Source organism: Echinops telfairi, unplaced genomic scaffold (assembly GCF_000313985.2).
Source record: "Echinops telfairi isolate 266 unplaced genomic scaffold, ASM31398v2 ScPeMD7_7422;HRSCAF=8460, whole genome shotgun sequence".
NCBI lineage: Eukaryota > Metazoa > Chordata > Mammalia > Afrosoricida > Tenrecidae > Echinops > Echinops telfairi.
In genome coordinates this window covers 1515270-1536803 of record NW_022111322.1, presented here as the reverse complement: position 1 = coordinate 1536803, position 21534 = coordinate 1515270, and the positions used below count along the sequence as shown (strand labels likewise).

General features: G+C 40.5%; 1 protein-coding gene across 1 annotated transcript in view; it reads right to left on the bottom strand.

Moving 5' to 3' along the window:
- Positions 1-7213: 7213 nt before the first annotated feature.
- RYK (receptor like tyrosine kinase) overlaps positions 7214-21534 on the bottom strand; it is a 187018-nt gene continuing 172697 nt past the window's right edge. Inside the window, exons 14-15 of the mRNA XM_013008109.2 lie at positions 9208-9370; positions 7214-7741 (exon numbers count right to left, since the gene is read on the bottom strand). Of these exons, the coding sequence (XP_012863563.1) occupies positions 7630-7741; positions 9208-9370 (275 nt within the window). The 3' untranslated portion in view covers positions 7214-7629. The remainder of the gene's footprint in view (positions 7742-9207; positions 9371-21534) is intronic.

The window sequence follows — 21534 nt, the reverse complement described above, 5'->3', positions numbered from 1 at the left end:
TGTGTGTTTTGTGAGATGGAGGACTTTGTGGATTGGTCAGACATATGGGTTAATGTTGAACTGGTGGGCTTGGGCAGCACTGGGTCGGGATGTTTTCTTGATGTGCACTTACCCTTTATATAAAACTCTCTCTTATACACGAGTTTCTGTGGATTTGTTTCTCCAAAATACCCAGACTAACACAATGGTACAATTGTGAGTTTTGTTTTGAGGTATACTCTATATTGAAGTCTATAGTCTTTGATTTTCATAATTGCTTCAAGTCCTAACGCAGTTAATCAGTCTTCCTCCAATCATGAGCTGCATCCTTCAGAGTCCAGCTTAGCACAAAACTGAGAAAGTATGGTTTAAGGACACAACCCAGACAAATTCCTGATTTTTAAGCAGATGTTCTGTTCGAATGAGATTCTTGATCTAGGTACAGGTTCCATGTAAACATAATTGTTCTGGAATGCCTGATCTTCACAATGTTATCCATAATTTCACACAGCTGAATGTCTTCGTAATCAAGAAAACACAAAACTACCATCTTTCTGGTATCCTCTGCTACCAGTAAGCCAAGATCCACCTGACATCAGCAATATTTCTCATTCTCCGTTCTCTTGAATCTGGATTGGACTCCTGGCAGTTCCCTATTGCTGCACTGTGATGACAATTTTTGAATCATCTTCAATGAAACTTCGTGTGTCAAAGTAATAATGTTGATAGTCTCCCCATTCTGTTGGGCCACGTTTTGGGATGGGTACAAGTAAGAACCTCTTCTAGTCGGTGGTCAGCGTCTTCTAAATTTCTTGGTAAGTGAGCGCTTCCAGCGCCGATATTCATTTGTTACAGTCCCTCAGTCATATTGTTAATTCCTGGAGCTTTGTTTTTTCCAATACCTTCCGGGCCATTTGGATTCCTTCTCTCAACGTCCAACCATGTGGAGGTAGCACAAATGGTTGAACGCTGACCAATTACTTTCCTCTGGGTGGGGGGGGAGAAGTGTCTCTGTATTTTTTCCTTCTTCTTTTGATGCTCCTTGTATCATTTACTATTTTACCCATAAACTGATCAAACCAAACTCACTGCTATCAAGTTAATATGCCCATAGAATTACTTGATATGGCAATGTGTAGCTTAAAGTTTTCTTCAGTTCTTTCAGCTTGAGCTATCTGAGCCTATTTTTTGTCTTCCCAAGTCACCCTCTGGAGTTCGTTATTCAGTTCTCACTTTATAATTTCTTGCATTCCCTTTAGCTACTCATGTTCAAAAGCAATTTCTAAAATTTCTTCTGACATCTATGCTGATCTTTCTTTGATGCCTTTAGTGAACTTTTTATCTCTTCATGTATCACCTGCCTGAGTCATTCCACAACTTACCTGGTCTTCAGTCACTAGTGATCAACGTGTTCAATCTCTAAATACATGTGAAATATATTCAACATCACATTTTTGGTTCTCATGGACCTGCATAATTTCCTTTATTCAATGAGCATTTGATAATCTATCCTTAGTTAGTTCCTAGCCTTATTTTGACTGATAATGAGCTACCATTTTCTGTAATTGTAGTCAATTTAATTCTTGTGCATTCCACCTGAAAAGATCCAGGTAGATAGCCACCCTTTATATTACTGAAAAAAAGTTATTTGCAATGAATAAATCCTTGGTCTTAAAAAATTCTATCATTCACTCTGGCATTTTTATTACCACAGCCATATTTTCCAGCTATTGATCTTTGTTTCCAATTTTTACAATCCAATCACCAGTAATTATCTATCTAAATACACACACACACAGTTTCCCCAAAAGACATCCCCCCAAAATAAGACCTACTTAGTTATGTCTCTCGTTGAAATATAAGGCATCCCCCTGAAAATAAGACCCCCCTAAGCTACCATAACTCTGGACTCTGGCCCATAGTGGCGGCCGCCGCGCTGCTCACTGTTGGCCTCAACGCAGTCGGAGCAGACAGGAAGTGTGAGGTCTCTTAATAAAACAATAAACAATAAATGTGTACCATATTCTTCTTCATGGAAAAATAAAACATCCCCTGAAAATAAGACCTAGCGTATCTTTGGGAGCAAAAATTAACATAAGACACTGTCTTATTTTCGGGGAAACAGGATATTTGATATTTGATCACTTTCAGAATACAGAAGTTGCTGATAAACTTCAATTTCTTCATCTTTGACATTAATGGTGGATGTGTGAATTTGAATTAACATAAACTGGTGTTCCTTATAGGTGTCTAAGGATTCTTCTAACAATGACAGCATTGTACTTCAGGACAGGTCTTAAAATGTTCTTTTTGATGATTAAAGTCAGACCAGTCCTGTTCACAATTTGCCGTTCCTAGCACAGACCGAGTAATCCAATTAAAATGGGCAACAATTACCGACTTCAGCCCATTAATGCCCAGGGCACTCATCTTCAAGAGTTTCATTTCCTTTCTGGCAACTTCCAGTTACCATGTTCTGCTGTTACTACTGCAGTTTCCCCTGGCCAGTTTTCTTTCTGGCAGATTGGAGGCTCTTCTTCTTAGTCCCTAACCCTTATTTAAAACCTATCCATCCACCTTAGGAGACCCCACTGGGGTTTGAAATACCAGTGGTACAGCTTCCAGTATCACAGCACCATGCAAGCAGCAAAGATTGACAAACTGATAGATGATCAACAGTGGCAAATTATCAACAGTGGTCCACATAGCTAAATCAGTAACAAGTGGATTTGACATTCCTTCTATTCATACAGACTTTTCACAATCACTGCACTTCATATCAGACAGTACTTATGTAGCATAATTAGAATTTATTCCTCCTGTGAGGGCAAAATCATACACTTCTAGACTTTTCCTTCTCAGCATTTAGTTTGGTCATACAACCAGAGGCTCAAACCAACTAGTCATCCTTGATCACCGTCTTTCCTTCAAAACCCTACTCCCTAACAGCCAACGGATCTTGTCTGGTCCCTTCAGAAATACATCTTCAATCAGCCCCTTCTCTATATCCACTTATACCTTTCTACACACACTGTAAGTATTGGCCCAAAAGACAGCTACTTGGCCAATTGACTGGAAAGTACCGTATTTGTGCCCATTCCAATAAATGACCCAAAAGAATGCTCAAACTATAGAATATTATCATTGATATTGCATGAAAGAAAAATTTTGCTGCAGACCATGTAACAATGGTTGCAGGAGTACACTGCCAGGGAGCTGTCAGAGGTTCAAGCTGGATTCAGAAAAGGATATGAAACAGGGATGTCATTGCTGAGGTCAAATGGATCTTGGTTCAAAGCAAAGAATGCCAGAAAGATGTTTACTTATCTTTTACTGATTATGCAAATGCATTTGACTGTGTGGACCATAAGAAACTATGGAAAACCTTGAGAAGAATAGGAATTGTATTCTCTATTGTGCTCAAGTGGAACTTGCACACGGATCAAGTGGCAGTTGTGCAAACAAAACAAGGGAATACTGCATGGTTTAAAATCAGGGTAAGTGTGCATCAGGGTTTATTTTCTCACCATATCTGTTCAATCCATATGCTGAGTAAATAATCAGAAAAGCTGGATTATATGAAGAATGTGCCATCAGGATTGGAGGAAGGCTTATTAACCATCTTCATTATGCAGATGACAGAACCTTACTTGCTGAAAGTGAGGAAGATTTGAAGCACTTGCTGATGAAGATCAAAGATTACAGCCTTCAGTGGGGATTAGGACTTAATGTCAAGAAGACCAAATTCCTCGTAAGTGAACCAATAAATGGAGAAAAGGTTGAAGTTGACAAGGACTTCATCTTTCTTGGATCCACAATCAACACTCATGGAAGCAGCAGTCAAAAGATGCGTTGCATTAGGTATATCTGTGGCATGATGTAAGTGAGCGGGGTCAGAGGGGAGACCCAAAGCCCGTCTGTAGACAATTGGACAACCCCTCACAGAGGAGTCACAAGGAAGGGATGAGCCAGCCACAGTGCAGTACAGCACCAACAAAACATACATTCCTTTAGTTCTTTAATGCTTCTTCTCCCCCACAATCATGATCCTAGTTCTACCTTACAAATCTGGCTAGACCACCAGTGGATGTACACTGGTAGATAAGAGCTCTCCACAAAAGGAACCCAGGACAGATAAACCCCTCAGGTACAGTAATGGGAGTAGCAGAACCATAAGGGTAAGGGATAGGTGTGAGGAGAAAGGTGGATCCAATCACAATGATTGACGAACAACAGGGTGATGAGCAACAGAAACATGGGTGAAAGAAGACAGTGGCTGGTGTAAGATATGAGAATAATAATTTATAATTTATCAAGGGTTCATGAGGGTGAGGAGGGAGAAAAAAAATGAGGAGCTGATACCAAGCGCTCAAGTAAAAAGAAAATGTTTTGAAAGGATGATGGCAACTTATGTACAAAAGTGCTTAACACAGTGATTGTATGCTGTAAGAACCCCCAATAAAATTATTAAAGTGATTTAAAAAAAATCTTCTGCACAAGAACTCTTCCAAGTGTACTGAAAAACAATGATGTTACTTTGAAGACTAGGGTACACCTCACCCAAACCATGGTATTTTCAATTGTCTCATGTGCCTGTGAAAGTTGGGCACTGGACAAAGAAGACTGAGAACAGTCAATACATGTGAACGGTGGTGCTGGAAAAGAATGCTGAAAGTACCATGGACTGCTAAAAAGACAAACGATCTGTCTGGGAAGAAGTATGGCCAGAATGCTCCTTAGAGGCAAGGATGGCAAGAGTCCATCTTACATACTTTGGACATGTCAGGTGAGACCCGTCCATGGAGGACATCATGTTTGGTAAAGTGGAGGGGCAGCAAAAAGAGGGCAGCCCTCGATGACATGGGCTGACACCGCGGCTGCCACAATGGGCTAAGGCCAGAAACAGTTGGGAGGACGAGGCAGGACCAGGCAGTGTCTTACTCTGCTGGGAAGAGGGTCAGCTATGGTGTGCAACTTCCTGGATGGCACCAGACACTAACTCCCACTGGTCCCCTGCCATCTCGTCTTTCATGGACTAGTTATCACTGCCGTGTTTGGAGTTCATCACTTCCACCCTTGTTATCTCTGGAGTCACCAAACAGCTGACATCTTTTTAAAATAACCAATCACATCATGTCATTCTTTCATCTGAGAAACCCTGAACTAGCCATCAGTCACTGCATGCTGAGAGTCCGGCACACTGAGGGCACTCAAAAGTATATATATATACCGACTGAATAACTTGCTTTCAAAAATAACATTCCTTAAAACAGACACAAAAGAAAAGAGAATACATTGTACAATTCTTGACGTGATTGAGTTTTTGAATGGTATATGTGAATTATATGCCAATGAAAGTTAAAAAACAGAATACAATGGCACTCTCCTTCATTAGAGCTAGCTTAGTGTCACGACTTTGCGATGTTATTTCTAATGTTGTTTTTTTTCTGTTTTATAAAATGTTTGCAATCCATGACAAAACTACCAGAAGGGGACCAACCATGGAATCTTACTAACTGCTCTTTCTTTTCCATCCCCCGCCCCCCCCCCATTTATTCTTAAATTACTTACTAAGTCAAATACATGCATAAAACAAGGGAAGCTTAGAAATACAGAAAGAGAAGGTGAAAGTTGCACATCTTTCCAGTAAACCGGATCACCTCTTACTGCTTGCTAATTTGAGACAGAAATTAGAAGTCAATGTCTTTTGCGGGGTGGTGGGTATAATTAATCCTATCTGTAGCATTGTGATGGTTAAACAATGCACGCACCTGAACACAGAAAGACCTTCACTGAATGCTGGCAGGGATGCTTGAGCTGGATCATCTCATGTTCCTGATAACTTAGTAAGTGCTACGTAAATTTAACTGAGTAACTACTAAGAAAGCGAAACATGAACATCTGTAACTTACAAGCTGTTCAAAACCTGTGTGTGGATGTGTGCGTTTGCCCATTCATTCAGGGAGCGTAGTCACTCGTTAACTTCGGAAAGTGTGTTTATAATAAATGGCCCACAGAAAACTCATGGAATAGATGTATTGCTAATCTAGAACACTTTTTTAAAAAGCAGAGCAGCTCCCGACCTGCCATGGATACTCCCCTAATTACACTTACGAGGCGAGACGAGATGGTCACCTGCAAGCCTGCCTGTGCCGGAGGCCCCTTCAGCCCAGCCACCGGCCAACTAACACCGAGCATAAATATATATACACATGCACGCACACAAACACCCTTTGCGGTTGGCAGCTTTGGAGAAAACTTTCCGTGCTGTTCTAATTTCTCTAGATCAATAATCCCAGGTTTTGTAGGACCTGGTGGTGTAGGAGTTACGCATGGAGCTGCTAACAAGGTCAGCAGTTCAAAATCACCAGCTGCTCCACAGGAGAAAAATAGGCTTTCTACTCCCAAACAGAGTTACAGTCTTGGAACCGCACAGGGCAGTTCCCACCCCGTCCTACAGGACTGCTGTGAGTCGGCATCTACTCGACGGCAGTGAGAAAGTCTGTAGTAAAGGTCAGAGTTTTGCCATGTGAGCTGAAAGACTTGAAGTGACACAGGAATAGCCAGACTGCATGCTCCAGGACTTAGCATACGTAACAGCCACTTGTTTGTGATGAGCACGGTTTTTGATACTGCCACAATATAAAAACACAATGCTTTACTTTTTAAAAGTTACGTTCGTAAACAAATGTTTTACTTCTGCCAGCATTAATGATAACCACAAAAAGCCCTTTTTGTTTGTTTTCTTCACCCAAAACAACTCTAGCACCTTCCCTGCGTATAGCGCTGAGTTGCACAATGGGATCCTTAACTGTGAAGACCTTATTTCAGGTATTGTATTATATCCTTTTTTCCAGAGAGAAAAAAAATAAATAACCTTATTATTACTGACCGGCTCCAATCCCACTTTGGCTCATAGAAAAGTTGTCTTCTGGCCAGTTTAAGATGTGATAACCCAGTTCTTGCTTCCCTCTATGTAGAACAGCAGAGCTCCAAGTTAGTCAACACATAAAATCAAAACAAGCCATTTTCCATGTCAGAGTAGTCTGTGTTTCTCCTAAGTACTGTTCAGAATTTAACTGGAGCTTTTCTCTAAGTCTCTCCCTCCAATATTACCTGGTCTGGTCGTGGGCAAAACAGGCATCTTTTTGTGTACTTCTCCTTTCCTAAGAGAGGTAATGCATCTTAAAGACAAGCCATTCCAGAGTAAATGATAAAAATGATAAACAAAATGAACATAAAAACAGAATCAAGCTTTAAAGGTGATTCACCTACAATTACCTTCATTAAGTAAAAAAATTAAAAAGCAGTTGGCACTAAGGTAGTTATTCCAAGTATGTTTAAACAATTTTAAAAACTGTTTATTTATTTTGTAACAATGTTCCCATAGTCCAAAATAACTGTTTTAAAAATCTTTTGGAAAAAAAATTACAAAAAATCTTTCAGTTCGACCTAATAAAAGTGTTATCTAGAAAATATTCCACATTATTAAGTCTGTATTAAAAAGTTCGGGTTCTAAAGCATTCCTAAGGCACGGTGTTCTGCAAGACAAGTGAACTTCGGCTGGCGTGGCGTTATCTACGAAGGCTCCCTGACTGGCTCCCAAGGACTCCTCGGTGTGCTCCTCCTGGTGGCGTGGCTGTGAGCACGTCAGACGTAGGCGCCCAGGGCTGCGTGGAACTCTGTGAGACACTGTACCAGCTGCTGGAACTTGGGCCTCTCCTCCGGGTCTAAGGCCCAGCAACAGGCCATCACAGCAAATCTGCACAGATAGACAACATTTGGCTGGTCATGATATATGGCCCCGATCATTTATTTTTCTAAAAGTAGGTATGCAGAGGGTTAGAAATAAAACATCGATCAACTCTACAGGCAGTTTTGAAGGAAGAGATGGTAAAATGAGTTATCAGGATTATACATGTGGATTTCAATTCTCCAAGAGTCCTTTATCAGAACACAGTCCACCAAACACCTAAATCACAGGCTGTCAAAAAGAACAAGCTGTTACATCATCTTGTATTTAGCTTCTGGGAGGTAGAGCCTGATAGGAAGGACGTCTTCTTAGTTCTTCTTTTTGTAAGTCATTTCACTGGGGGCTCTCACAGCTCTATCACAATCCACCCATACATCCATCGTGTCAAGCACCTTTGCACACACGTTGCCATCATCATTCTCAAAACATTTTCTTTCTAGTTAAGCCCTTGGTATCAGCTCATTTTCCCCCTTTACCCACCCTCCCTCCCTCATGAACCCTTGATAATTTATAATTTTTTTTTCATGTCTTATACTGACCGCTGTCTCCCTTCACCCACTTTCCTGTAGTCCGTCCCCCTGGGAGGGGGGTTAAATGTTGATCATTGTAATCCCCCCCCACACATACCTTCTCCTGACCCTCCTGGGATTGCTTCTCTCATTATTGGTCTTGAGGCATTTATCTGTCCTGGATTCCCTGTTTTTCAAGCTCTTATCTGTACCAGTGTACATGTTCTGGTCTAGCCAGATTTGTAAGGCAGAATTGGGGTCATGATTGGGGGGTGGTGGGTGGGGTTCGAGAATTAAAGGACTAGAGGAAAGTTGTATGTTTCATCGGTGCAATACTGCACCCTGATGGGTTCATCTGCTTCTTAGTTCTCAGAAGCCTGGATCTTAAGTAGAATCAGTGCAAAAACTGACACTTCACCACGGCACACTGGACGTTCTGAGCTTGACTCACTGTGCATGCAGTCACCCCAAACAGCCTCCGGCCCACCCTCGCTGTGTGAAGAAAACAGGAAGAAACTATCTCCCTCCTGGGCCAAAACGTCGTTCTCCTATTTCAGCTGATAGCAATTGGCAAAGCAAGAAGACAGTGAGAAGGGGTCTCTTATAGTAACTAATTATATCCTTAAGACTATATAATCGAAGTTCATACCCTCCTCTATATAAAATACCCGACAGTCTTCGTTTTCTCTATACATACATATATCTCTCAGATTGCACTAAGCGTTGTAAATACAAAACGCAACATGCTTGAAAAAACAAATGAGCTGATCTAACTCTGTAGTTCTCTAAAAACCAAAACTTAAACTCACTGCCACTGAGTCTACAAGAGTCTCTACAAGTCTAATTCATGTCCCCCAAAAGTCATTATTTTCTAATGGAAGACGGTGTACAAATAATAAAACTTTTCTTCTTCCCCAATAGAGTAAGCAGAATGAAAATCAGGTCTTCAAACTCATGGAAACTCACAGTTCATCTGGACAGTTGATTGGCTGAGCTATTCGGTAGCCGTCTTTCAGATACGCAGCCATCTCAAAGGGGTCGATGTCCACATAGGGTGTCTGGCCCAGCGTCATCAGCTCCCACAATGTCACTCCGAAGGCCCACTGAGGAGAGGAGCAGAAGAAGGAGGGCATGCTGAAACAGCTGTCAGTGTATTCCTGCCTACAGACAAGGGCCAAAAATATCTCAACTCTATAGAAAAATGCAGTATTTTCTACAAAGATAAGTTTCCTTGTTTTCATGCCCAGTTAGTTTCTCTCGTTGGGGCAGAAATGATAGTGCTGACATAAAGACACCCTTTATTGTATTTACATTTAATTGGTGATTATTTAGTGGTGAGACCTTAGTCAATGTGCCCAGAGTCAAAGTCAAGATCAATGTAAAGCTGCCAATGGACTGACTGCTCCAGAGGATGATGAGATCTCCCGTGGAGGAACATTATGCTGAGTCCTGATCTCTACTTGATGGATGGAGGAGTGGCAGTCTCTTATTGTAAGAGGCTGAAGAATCTCAATCCTGCCAGCTATGGCCGTCTCAACTTCAAATAAAAGATGAGGGACCCTAACTAATCCCCACGTGCTCAAGTCTGTTCAAGAGAGTTTAGAAAGTAAAGTTGGAAAGCACAGAATTATTGTCATTGTACCCACAGAACAGTTCCAGGAGAGGACACAGGGTGCATCCGAGAAAGCCACTGTGCACTGTGGCTTAGCTTACACCAGGGAGCATTCTCCTGGACAAATCCTGCACAAAGATGCAGTGTGCAACCTGAGGTTGGAGCTGAGAAGCACTGCCCATGTCAAGCCCAATGAAACCGTCTTCAAAGTGTATAATGTAGCAACTGGTTGATCTACTCACAGATGGATCACAGCTGCCTTCTCTACTACCCTTTCCACCTATAACATCTGCAAACCTATCACAAGTTTACTGTAATCACAGAAATTTCTCCTTCATGACTTATAATGAGCACAATTCTTAACAAGTCAACCCAGATAAAGAATTAAATTCTCTTCATAACTGCAGATGATAGGTTATTTTTAAGACTATATCTGAATTTGCTAACTCTAATTATGATACAGTCCAAAGAAAGCAGTAGCCACCTTATCATGTTAATGAATCTTTAAGGATCAGTCATGCTGTCTAATTGAATTATCAATTCAAGTAGATTATCCCAGAAAAATACACACTCAATGTAGTTTTTCTGCATAATTGATAACTTAAAAAATTAGTATAACTTTAGCCTAACCAGAGGGTGGGGTGGGAAAGCAGTGTTCTTTTTATTAACCAAAGGGGAAAACATCCTGCACTAGTAAACTAGTATTTAAAATACACACAAAAAATCATGGATTTTTACAATATTCAAATTAACTTAAAAAAAAAAAAGCCCACTACCATCAAGTCAATTCCGACTCATAGCAACACTATATAGGGTTTCCCAGATTGTAGAGCTTGACAGGAGCAGGCAGCCTCAGCTTAGTCTTGATAAGTGGCAGGTGTTTGAGCTCCAACCTTGAGCTTAGTACCTGATGACACCACCAAAAAATCCTTTAAAATGCCCTGCCAACCTTCCCTAAATAAAAGATCAGATTTTCTTGTGACCAATATGTGAACTACGAGGGGGTACCCAAAAAAAACTGGAATTTTTTTTCAAAGCTATATATTTAAATTTTTTTACAAAACAACCTTATCACCTTCAAAGTACAATCGATTACACTTAATACATTTGTCAAATCTGCATTCCATTCTTGGAAACATTTTTCAAACTCATCTGTTAGGATGGCTGACAGCACCTCCCTCGTTTTTTTCATCACCTCTTCTATATCATCAAACCATTGTCCTTTCATGTCTCTCTTCATTCATGGAAACAAAAAGAAGTTGCAACGAGCAAGGTCAGATGAGTAAGGTGTGTGGGGCAAAAAGGCATGCTGCTTTTTGCCAAAAACTGGTGCACTGCCATGGTGGCAAAAACCAGGCCCCAGTCTATCACAAATCAGGCCATGACCACACTGTTAATGTAATCTTTTCAGAAACTCTAAGTAGAAAGCTTAATTAACAGTCAGACCTGGTGGAGTGAACTCCAAATGCACTACAAGTCGATATTTTCATCCATTTGGGAAGTTGACTGAAGTCCAGAACCAGGCTTGTCATCAATCAACATTTCGCCTTTTTGAAACAAGAAAGCCACTCCTACACGTGAGTTTTTCCACATAGCGTTGTCCTTGTAAGCTGTGTTCAACACCACAACTTTTTCTGCAGCAATTGTCCCGAGCAGAAAAAATTACACAGCCACACATTCTTCTCTTAAATTGGCCGTCACACACACACACACACACAAATGAAATCTGAGTGAAACTGTTTTTATGAAAAAATTCACTGAGACCAGAGCAATGCCACTGGGTGCAGTAACTCAAAGTGAGTTGCTGGATGCTCACCCAGTGGGAAAAACGAAGGGTTTCTTTGGAAGCCCCTTGTATTAGGAGGAGCAAGCGCCCTCAGTAGCCCTTGCAACAGTAACCATTCATGGTCTATCCCTGACTTTCCAAGGCTAAGACCTGGCTGCTGTGGCTCCAATCAGTGTGTGGAGGGCAGGGAGGGTGTCTACAAGGAAGTGCTGCCCAGTGTCTCCAGGGCTTGAGACCAGGACTCTCACTAATTGCCACAAGGAGCCTGGAGCTCGGAACAGCTGAAGCTGGAGGAAGAGGAAGGAACCAAGGGCATGAACTTCAGGATCAGGTTTCTGAGTGCCTACAAGTTCTAAGCATTTGTTGTCTTGACCTCATTTAATTTTTAGAACAAACCTGTGAGAATCATTGGTGAGGACGCTCAGGTTCAGAGGAGTACCCTGACCCTACATGTTTTCTTAAGTGAAAGACAAAAAGGAACAAAAATTCAAAACCAAATGCTTGTTTACAAAATCTAAGATCATGTGCTTTACATTTGGGGTTTGAAAATATGACATTTTAATTCTATTTTTCAGTAGGTATAAAATCCAAAAATACTCTGCAAAGTAAATACCGTCCCTATCATTTACCAGAATCTATACAAGGCAGAAAATAAAGGAACGACATCTTTTAAATATTAAAAAAAATCTAATAGAGAAACTCAGATTTACACTCAAAATGAAGAGTGCTGAAAATATGAGAAATTACTAAAGACAGCTTTTCTAATTGTTAAATTTCCTTAATAGACTACGAAATAAAAAATAATAATCTACTGTAGGCTTTATAACAAACAGAATCATGCAACGTTGAAATGTATGCCCACATTCGGATAAAAGGTGGAAAGGGTTAAGAGGGCACTCTGCTGCAGGGTGCTTATAATATACATGAAGTAGTACCACATGACTTGGAAGTAGAAGGTGAATCCTAGAGCAAGAGCTTCCAATTGGCACAACTGACATTTTGGACCATATAATTCTTTGCTGTTAGGTGCTGTCCTGGGCAATGTAGGATGTTTACCACAACAGCCCTGGCCTCTTCTCACTAGATGCCAGTAGTACACCCACCTCCCCAAACACACACACACGCTCTACACATACTCACGCCCACGTGCCCCATATACACCAACACATACATGCACCCATACACACACCTCAATTGTGAAAAATAAAAATGTCTTCAGATATTGCCAAATGCCTCCAACTGACAACCAATTGGTGATTTACACCAATCACAACAAAAAAAATGAATTATCATTATCAGGAATAAAAGAGATCCTTCAGAAAATATTGTGCCAATAATATCAGTAACTTAGATGAAATGAACAAATCCCTTGAAAGATGCAAATTCCCAAAATAAAAACAAGAATAAAATAGACTTATAACTGTCTTTAATAGGCATGTTATCTACCAGGGGGCTTCATAAAGTTTGTGGAAACATTCCATTGTCTTTTAATTTCACTTCCCACTAACTATTAATACCCACCAATATTAAAGGAATTGAGTTCATAATTAAAAATCTTTCCAGATACAAAAGGTTTCACAAAGTGATTGCTACCTGACCTTAAAAAAAAAAGCCTATCTTTCACAAACTCTTGCAGAAAACAGGAGGCCACATTACTCAAAATACAAGAACCAAAGTGTTCATCTAGCCTGATGGAACCAAATGTCCTTTTCATTAGCAATGATAATTAAGGTAGGGACAGTGCTTTGGAGGGAGGAAGGAGGCAGGGACAAGTGGAGATGGAAGTACAGTCTCCATAGAAACCCAGAGCTGACTGGAACATTCGGCTCTATTCAAGAACGGAAAAATGATTTCAAATTAATAAAAGTTCATTGAAGGTGCATGTGGCTACCTTAAAATCCTTTATAAATGAACTTTTAATGATAATAATAGTGATTCAAGTATTTAATGTCTTGTTTGTTTTTTAAAATGTTTTATTGTGTCCAATTTCCATAAAAAGGAACTCGCTGCTAGATGGAACAGAACCCTAGGAAGTGCAGTCGGTGAGAAGTCTGTCCCGTGATTTCTTCCTGAGATGAGCTGGGCCGATTCTTACTCACGGACTGTGGCGCAGCAGTGGGGAAGACATCATTATCTAAGCTAGATTTGGAGGAAGAATTGACGAACACCAGCAGCCAAGTGGATACTACCACTCAGTGCACAGAGGCTGGGTAGGAGAACCCCACTCATGGACATCGGAGGTACAGTGTGACAGCTTCTGCGAGTCGTACTGTGGACACTGAGGCAGAAGAACCGTGGTGTACGAGTGGCACCACTGGTTAACACACTTAGCTGCCCAGTGCAAGGCTGGAGGTTCACATCTACCCAGAGACACCTTAAAGAAAAGCTGGTGACTTACTGCTTTGAAAAGTAAGTATTGAAACCCTATACAGCCTTCTGTTGACACAGGGTTGCCATGAGTTGGAATCAACCCAGTGGCAAATGGTTTTCATTATGACAGAACACCCGAATCTAACAATATATATAAGCTGACTTCTAAAAACTCCTTGTTCGATAGTTTTAAAAAATCATTTTATTGGGGGCTCGTACAGCTCTTATCACAATCCATACATACATCCATTGTGTCAAGCACCTTTGTACATGTTGCCATCATCATTTTCAAAACATTTTCTTTCAAAAAAAAACACAAAACAGTTTCTTTCTACTTGAGCCCTTGGTATAAGCTCTTCTTTGTTCCCCTCCCTCCATCATGAACCCTTGGTAATTTATACATGATTATTATTTCATGTCTTACACTGACTGATGTCTCCCTGCACCCACTTTTCTGTTGTCCATCCCCCTGGGAGGGGGTTATACGTAGATCATTGTTATTGTTCCCCCCTTCTCCCACTTTCTCCTTCCCCTCCTAGTATCATTACTCTTATTATTGGTCCTCAGGGGTTTAATCTGTCTTGAATTCCCTGTGTTTCCAGCTCTTATCTGTACCAGTGTACATGCTTTGGTCTAGCTGGATTTGTAAGGTAGAATTGGGGTCAGGAGGAGGGCAGGGCGCAGGGGAGAAGCATTAAAGAACTCAAGGAAAGTTGTATGTTTCGTTGGTGCTACACTGCACCCTGACTGGCTTGTCTCTTCCTTGTGACCCTTCTGTAAGGGGATGTCCAATTGTTTATAGATGGGCTTTGGGTCTCTACTCCATACTCCCCCATTTGAGACAGCTTCAGTCCACAATGTCATCACTAGGCACTCACTATTTTCTTTCAGTATTCACCAAAGGTTCTCATATCACATATGCAACACTGATAAACACTATATAAAAAGAACAATCAAACCAAAGGGTACATTGCAGATTCATTTCCTGAAAAGCCAACAAAAGTGATTAATTATACGTTGGCTAACCAGCCTTAAAACACACCCAGCTCAAATGGCACTGGGATGAATTGTGGAAATGTGCTCCCTAGGGTCCTCAGATAGCTGAACCATTGAAAAGTTAGACAGATTTATTCTATTATTTTCTTTTGTTTGACGTCTTTGGAAAGAGGGCAGTAAGGTCAAGTTGTTTTTTCCAGAGTTTTATGGAAGGCTGCCGCCACTTCCACTTGAAGAACATTTAGAGACCAAGGGTGTTCCTCTGTGTCCTCTGAATTCTGTCTCCTCGCATTATGCTTGCTCCGAGCCTTTGAGTGCATCGTATGTAAAACATATTTCTAAAAGAACAACATATGCTGGTGTGACCTGTCAGAATACACTACTGCATTTCTCTTCTCCTTTTAACTAAGTTAATGAGAGCTGGGCTCCTGACTTGTGAGGTTTCCATCTTGTTGCTTCAGGAAATTGTAATACAAACTGGCTTTCTCTCAACATAGAAATTATTTTTTTAAATGTGAAGAACTTTAATTTTACTTTATATACTGATAAGAATTTCTTTTCAATTCTAAATGATTTCATCTGAACCAGTAAAAGATCAACCAGAGGTCCTATAGGTAAGCCTTTCTGTTAATACTGAAAACCCAGCACTCCTTTCTCATGCATAAACATGGACTCAATGTTTGTCAGCTCAAGTGCTTTCAAAGCTTGACTAATGATACAGCGCCCTGGTGGTCCAATGGATAGTATTTAGCACCTGAAACATTGGTGATTCCTACCCACCAGTTGCACTGTGGGAGACAAGACCTGGAAATCTACTTCCATTAAGATCAGTCTAGGAAGCTCTATGAGGCAGTTCTACTCCGTCTCACATGGTTGCTACAAGCTGCATTCCACTCAACAGCACATTACAATAAGAATCATCTAGTTTCCCTTATGATCCCTTTAAATTTATTATAGTTTTTAATATTTTCTGCTTTCTTTTTGAGTAAAGTTTTTATCTGTTTTATTTTATTATTCTTGTTGGGTTTTGTTTTTGAATGTTTTTCTATAAATGAAATTCACGATCGGTAAATCTGTAACTGGATTAGTGAATTCCTTGGGGGTATGGTTATGGGGTTGGGGGAAAATGGGGGCTAATAACAATGAGTCCAAGAATGAAGACAATGTCCTAAAATTGATTGTGCCGGTGATTGTACGACTCTTGATGTGACTGAGTTCTTGAATTGTATGATATGTGAATTATATGTCAATAAAATTGTTGGGGGGTAAAGAATCATCTGGATGCTGGCTAAAAGTACAGATTTCCTTGCCCTGGCCTATTAATTCTGAAGTCTAGAACTCAGAATTTTTAATGCTACTGATGGATACGGCACTTTGCTCATCTATTCACTTGTAAATGGGCATTTGGATAATTTATAGGTTTGGCTATTAAAAATAAAATGCTATCAGGAACTGATCACAATTATCTACATATAACCCCCTCCCAGGTGTACGGACAACAGAAAAGTGGGTGAAGGGAGACATCGGTCAGTGTAAGACATGAAAAAATAATAATAATTTATAAATTATCAAGAGTTCACTAGGGAGGGAAGTTGGAAGAGGGAGGGGAAAAAACTAGGAGCTGATACCAAAGGCTCAAGCAGAAAGAAAATGCTTTGAAAATGATGATAGCAACATATGTTCAAAGGTGCTTGATACAATGGATGGATGTATGGATTGTGGTAACAGTTGTCTGAGCTCTCAATATAATGATTCTAAAAAACTGCTATCAACATCACTATACGAGTAAAATCTGCAACTGTAATGCAAACAAATAACTACTGGGAATCTAAGTATCACTTTACAATGAATGATGAAAACAGCAAGTGTTAATCTGTAAGAGTAAATCAGTAAATGTCCCCTCTCCTACTTACTGTGCTCTGACACCACGGGGGAGCAGAGTCCACCTGCCATGAGTACACTGTAAATGCCAGCTCCTCTGCCTTGTGGGCACTGTTAGGTGCCGCTGAGTTGGCTCTGACCCATAACGACCCTATGAAGGAAGCACTGTCCAGTCCCTAGTCCCTTGCCACCCTCACAATTGTTCCTGCGTTGGAGCCCACTACTCTAGCCAGTTTGTCAATCCACTTGTCAAGGGCTTTCCTCTTTTCCGCTGCCCCTCTACTTTACCAATATCCATGTACTCTGGATCTGTCCTCTGTAGAGACCAGTCTCTGAAAAAGGACACCATGCTTGGTAAAGAAACACTTGCCACAAGGTCCGGCAATGACCTTGCACAGCACTACACACTCAGGAGTTAATCATAAGCAAAGCAGCACTCTACTCATGTGCACTCTTTGGCTATAAAAGTTTTCCCTCCATCTTCTAAGTAATCTTTAATGTTCACAAACCCAATAATGCAAAAGGACAAGCAATACTTTTTGATTAGCCACATACCCTAAGAACTCTTCACATAACTTAAAAAGGATCTTTTCACTGCCATAAACCCTAATGAAATTAGCATGGAAGTCATTTCCTTGACTTTTTTCCTTAGAAAATGCCTTTTAAATACATTGTGATATTATAAAGACAAGAAAATAACCAAGAATGAAATCCTTAACTGTGAATTTCTGACTATATTTAATAAAACAGATGTGGTCTCTCACAGTAGATTTATGCCAGCAACTACAGTTAGCTAAATAATTCAAAGAAGACATAAATCAAATCTATTTTGAAATAAAAGTCACACACACATAAAAGAAACCCTATGCCTGTAGCCACATCTGATTAAAACAGAATAAAAACATTTTAAAATTCTGAAGAATGTCTATGACGTCATATCTTGGAATAATATTAGCGATGTGACCAGTCATATCTAGCTGGGCATGTTTCCTTCACAAGGCATAAGTTGAGATTAATGTTATAGAGATCTTAGCACACTGAATATTGAATCCTTCCAACCTAAAGCACACCCAGATGGTTCCCAAGATAAAAAGCATCAATGTACTTCTAAACAAGTCATGTATAATTAAGGACTAAAAAATGCAAAAATGTTTAAGGTCTTTAAAAGAATGAGAAAGTGTTTTCTTCAAGGAAGAAAAATGATTTGTTGGCTTTTACATTTACATCTAAAAATGTACAGAGTGACTGAATCCATAAAAGAGACCATGCTTACTGGTCAGATGGCGTCTGATAGAATCCCCAAGACTACGGCCCTTAGTCACCCTTCAAGTCTGGAACTAAACTCAACCACCGAGATCGAAAGGGCAGCATTTACCCAAGGACAAAGTTCACAAGGGTTAGGCGAGGAGGGATGGAAATAGGAAACGCAGGGAGGAAGTGCGACAGGTGATATGACACTGAGGGGACTGCAAGGAATGAGACTCAAAACTCACAAGAGACTCAATGCCATAGAGTAGATGCTGGCTCATAGGGACCCTATAGGACAGAACTGTGAATTAGTGGAACTTAAGGCATACCAGCTTATCAACATTTGAAGATATGGTACTTGATAACCTCTTTTTAAAAAAAACAAAAAAAAAACAGCTTCCAAATGTAAAGCTGGAAAGCCTCTGGAATTTAGAAATGAGTTGTACATACATGCCATTTTAGGATTTGTGTACATGCTTTAAGAATTGTATACAAATTATTCATCATGTCTCTGTACTGATCTCAAAACAACCAATATAATGTCACATACAAAAGAAAAAAAAAGTTATTAGCCCAAACCCACTGCTACTGAATTGATTCCAACTCATATGCACCCTATATAGTTTCCAGGGCGACGAAGTGTTACAGTCGACAGCTTCATCTTTCTCCTTCAGGGTGGCATGTGGGTTTAAACTGCTGACCTTTATAAAAGCTGCCCAACAATGACCCAACAGTGGAACCAGGGCTCCTTAAAACATATTTAAAACCCCAGGACATTGAGCCTATAGGGAAAGCAAATATAACAAGGGTTTTGGAAGGCTGGTGGGGGGAGGTAGAAGGGTGGAGAAGATAAGAGGAAGATGATGTCAAGAAGTCCAGGAAGGAAAAGCATGTTTGGAGACTGATTATGGAAGCAATTTTACAATTCCGTTTGATGTGACTCAACTATGGAACAATAAAACATACGTATTAACTCCCAAGTTACAGCAAATTAAAAGAAAGAAGGCAAAGATCCAGGAATAGGTTTGGGGCTCAAACTAAATCCTAGCTCCAACTTAAGAACAATTAGTTCTTACATCATGGCCCTGCTTGACACTTGCCTTCAGAAAGGGAACACAGAAGAAACGGGTGCTATAGCAAATGTGGAGAAAAATTAAATGGTGCCCAGTTATCAGATAAACTAGCATCTGGGGTCTTAAAGCCTTGTCTCCAAGCAAGCATCCATCTAAGTGATGGATGTCAACTAAGTCCACGTGGAAGAAGCACACCATCATCAGTCACGGAAGGACTGTAAATCATATAATCCAAAGTTGAAGGAGGGACCCGTATCAGAGCCTAAATGGTGAGGATCTAGTGTGCAGAAGGCTATGGACGTCAGTGGGCGTCAAGATTCATTTGTAGAACGCCACAGAAATAGGCCTCTGGAGAACTCCCCTGTCTAAAATTGAGGGAAGGGAGGAAAGTGGGCACTAAACCGAGTGCTTGGGAGAGAGGAGTACAGAAAAGCAAAGGCACAAACTGACTTGAACAGTAGATGCCCCCTGATGCACGCTGGACCTGATCTGATTCTCGACATTTTCTGTATTTGGTTTTGTTTGTTCATAGTAGGGTGCATCTTAGTAGCGCGATGCATGGGAGGTCACCCTCATGAAGTTGTGTTATATGTTTTTCTGTGTTTCGGTGTATGACACCCAGGATTGATGAACCTATAGGTAACAGCAAGTAGAATAAGGGTTTCAGGGAGGGGAGGGTGGGTTACCGTGGTAGTGGGGGTGGGGGGTGGGTAGTGGTAAAAGGAAGACAATGACAAGGAATCCAGGAAGAAAAAGAATGTATGGAAACTGATTGTGGTAGCAATTGTACATTTTACTTGCCACGATTAAAATTCTGGATGATATATGTATTAAATCTCAACTAATAAATAAATACGTAGTAATCCTAGAACACTAAAAAAGGGTATTTAGGTGCTACATATTTCAGGTGCTCACCATGTTAAATGTAATCAATGGGTATCCTCTTACCATCATGTGACAAGTATGGCTCTGAGGAATTTGAATCCCATAAGCATTTCATGTATGTATGTGTCAAGACAGGCTGAGAGTAATTATGACTTTAAAGTAATTCTTCCATTAAGGTTCTCATCATTAAATTCATAGTAATTTTTTAAAAAATCAAGTGATCAAGCAGCAACAAGGCATTTGGTATGGCTGAATTCTGATACAAGGCAGACCTGTACATGAAACATGTAAATTCTTGCAAATTAAATATATGTTCTACTACATACTATTTGGAAAGATTCTGCTTAACTTAACCAAAGTAGACTTTACCAGCTAACATGGGATAAAATATTTAGTTTCTATCACCTTGCAAGAGTTAAATGCATATCCTAGGACTTCCACAAGAAGAGAAAAACACTCAATGCTATAATCTCCCCAAGCTTCAAAAGCATCATCTGTAAAACTGCAGGCCAGCAGGGCATACTCCCCAGTGCTGGCAGTGCAGGGCAACCGCGAAGGGGGAGAGAAGACTGCATGCGATGCTGGCCCCAAGTTTGAGCCACAGCTTCTCTCCACAAACTAGCTACTTGAAAGCTTATGATGCTCATTTTGAGGGTAAAAACTTTCAAATAATGTTATTCGATGCCCAATAATATAAATAAAACATTTGGACATCCCTTTATAGAAGGGTAGTGTGGAGGAGACGAGCCAGTCAGGGTGCAGTGCAGCGCCGATTAAACATACAACTTTCCTCTAGTTCCTAAATGCTTCCTCCCCACCCACTATCATGATCCCAATTCTACCTTGCGGGTCTGGGTAGACCAGAGGATGTACACTGGTACAGATAGGAACTGGAAACACAGGGAATCCAGGACAGATGATCCTTTCAGGGCCAGTGGTGAGAGTGGCAATACCAGGAGCATAGAGGAAGGGTGGGGTGGAATGGGGGAACCGATTACAGGGATCTACATTATAACCTACTCCCTGCGGGATGGATAACAGAAAAGTGGATGAAGGGAGCTGTCGGACAGTTTAAGATATGACAAAATAATAATTTATAAATTACCAAGGGTCCATGACGGAGAGGTGAGCAGGGAGGGAGAGGGAAAAAATAAGGAGCTGATACCAGGGGCTTACGTGGAGTACAAATATTTTGAGAATGATGAGGGTAATGAATGTACAAATGTGCTTTACACAATTGATGTATGTATGGATTGTGAAAAGAGTTGTATAAGCCCCAATAAAATGATTTTTAAGGAAGGGTGGGGTGGAAAAGGGGAACCGATTACAAGGATCTACATATAACCACCTCGCTGCAGGATGGACAACAGAAAAGTGGGTGAAAGGAGACGTCAGACAGTGCAAGATATGACAAAATAATAATTTATAAATTATCAAGGGTT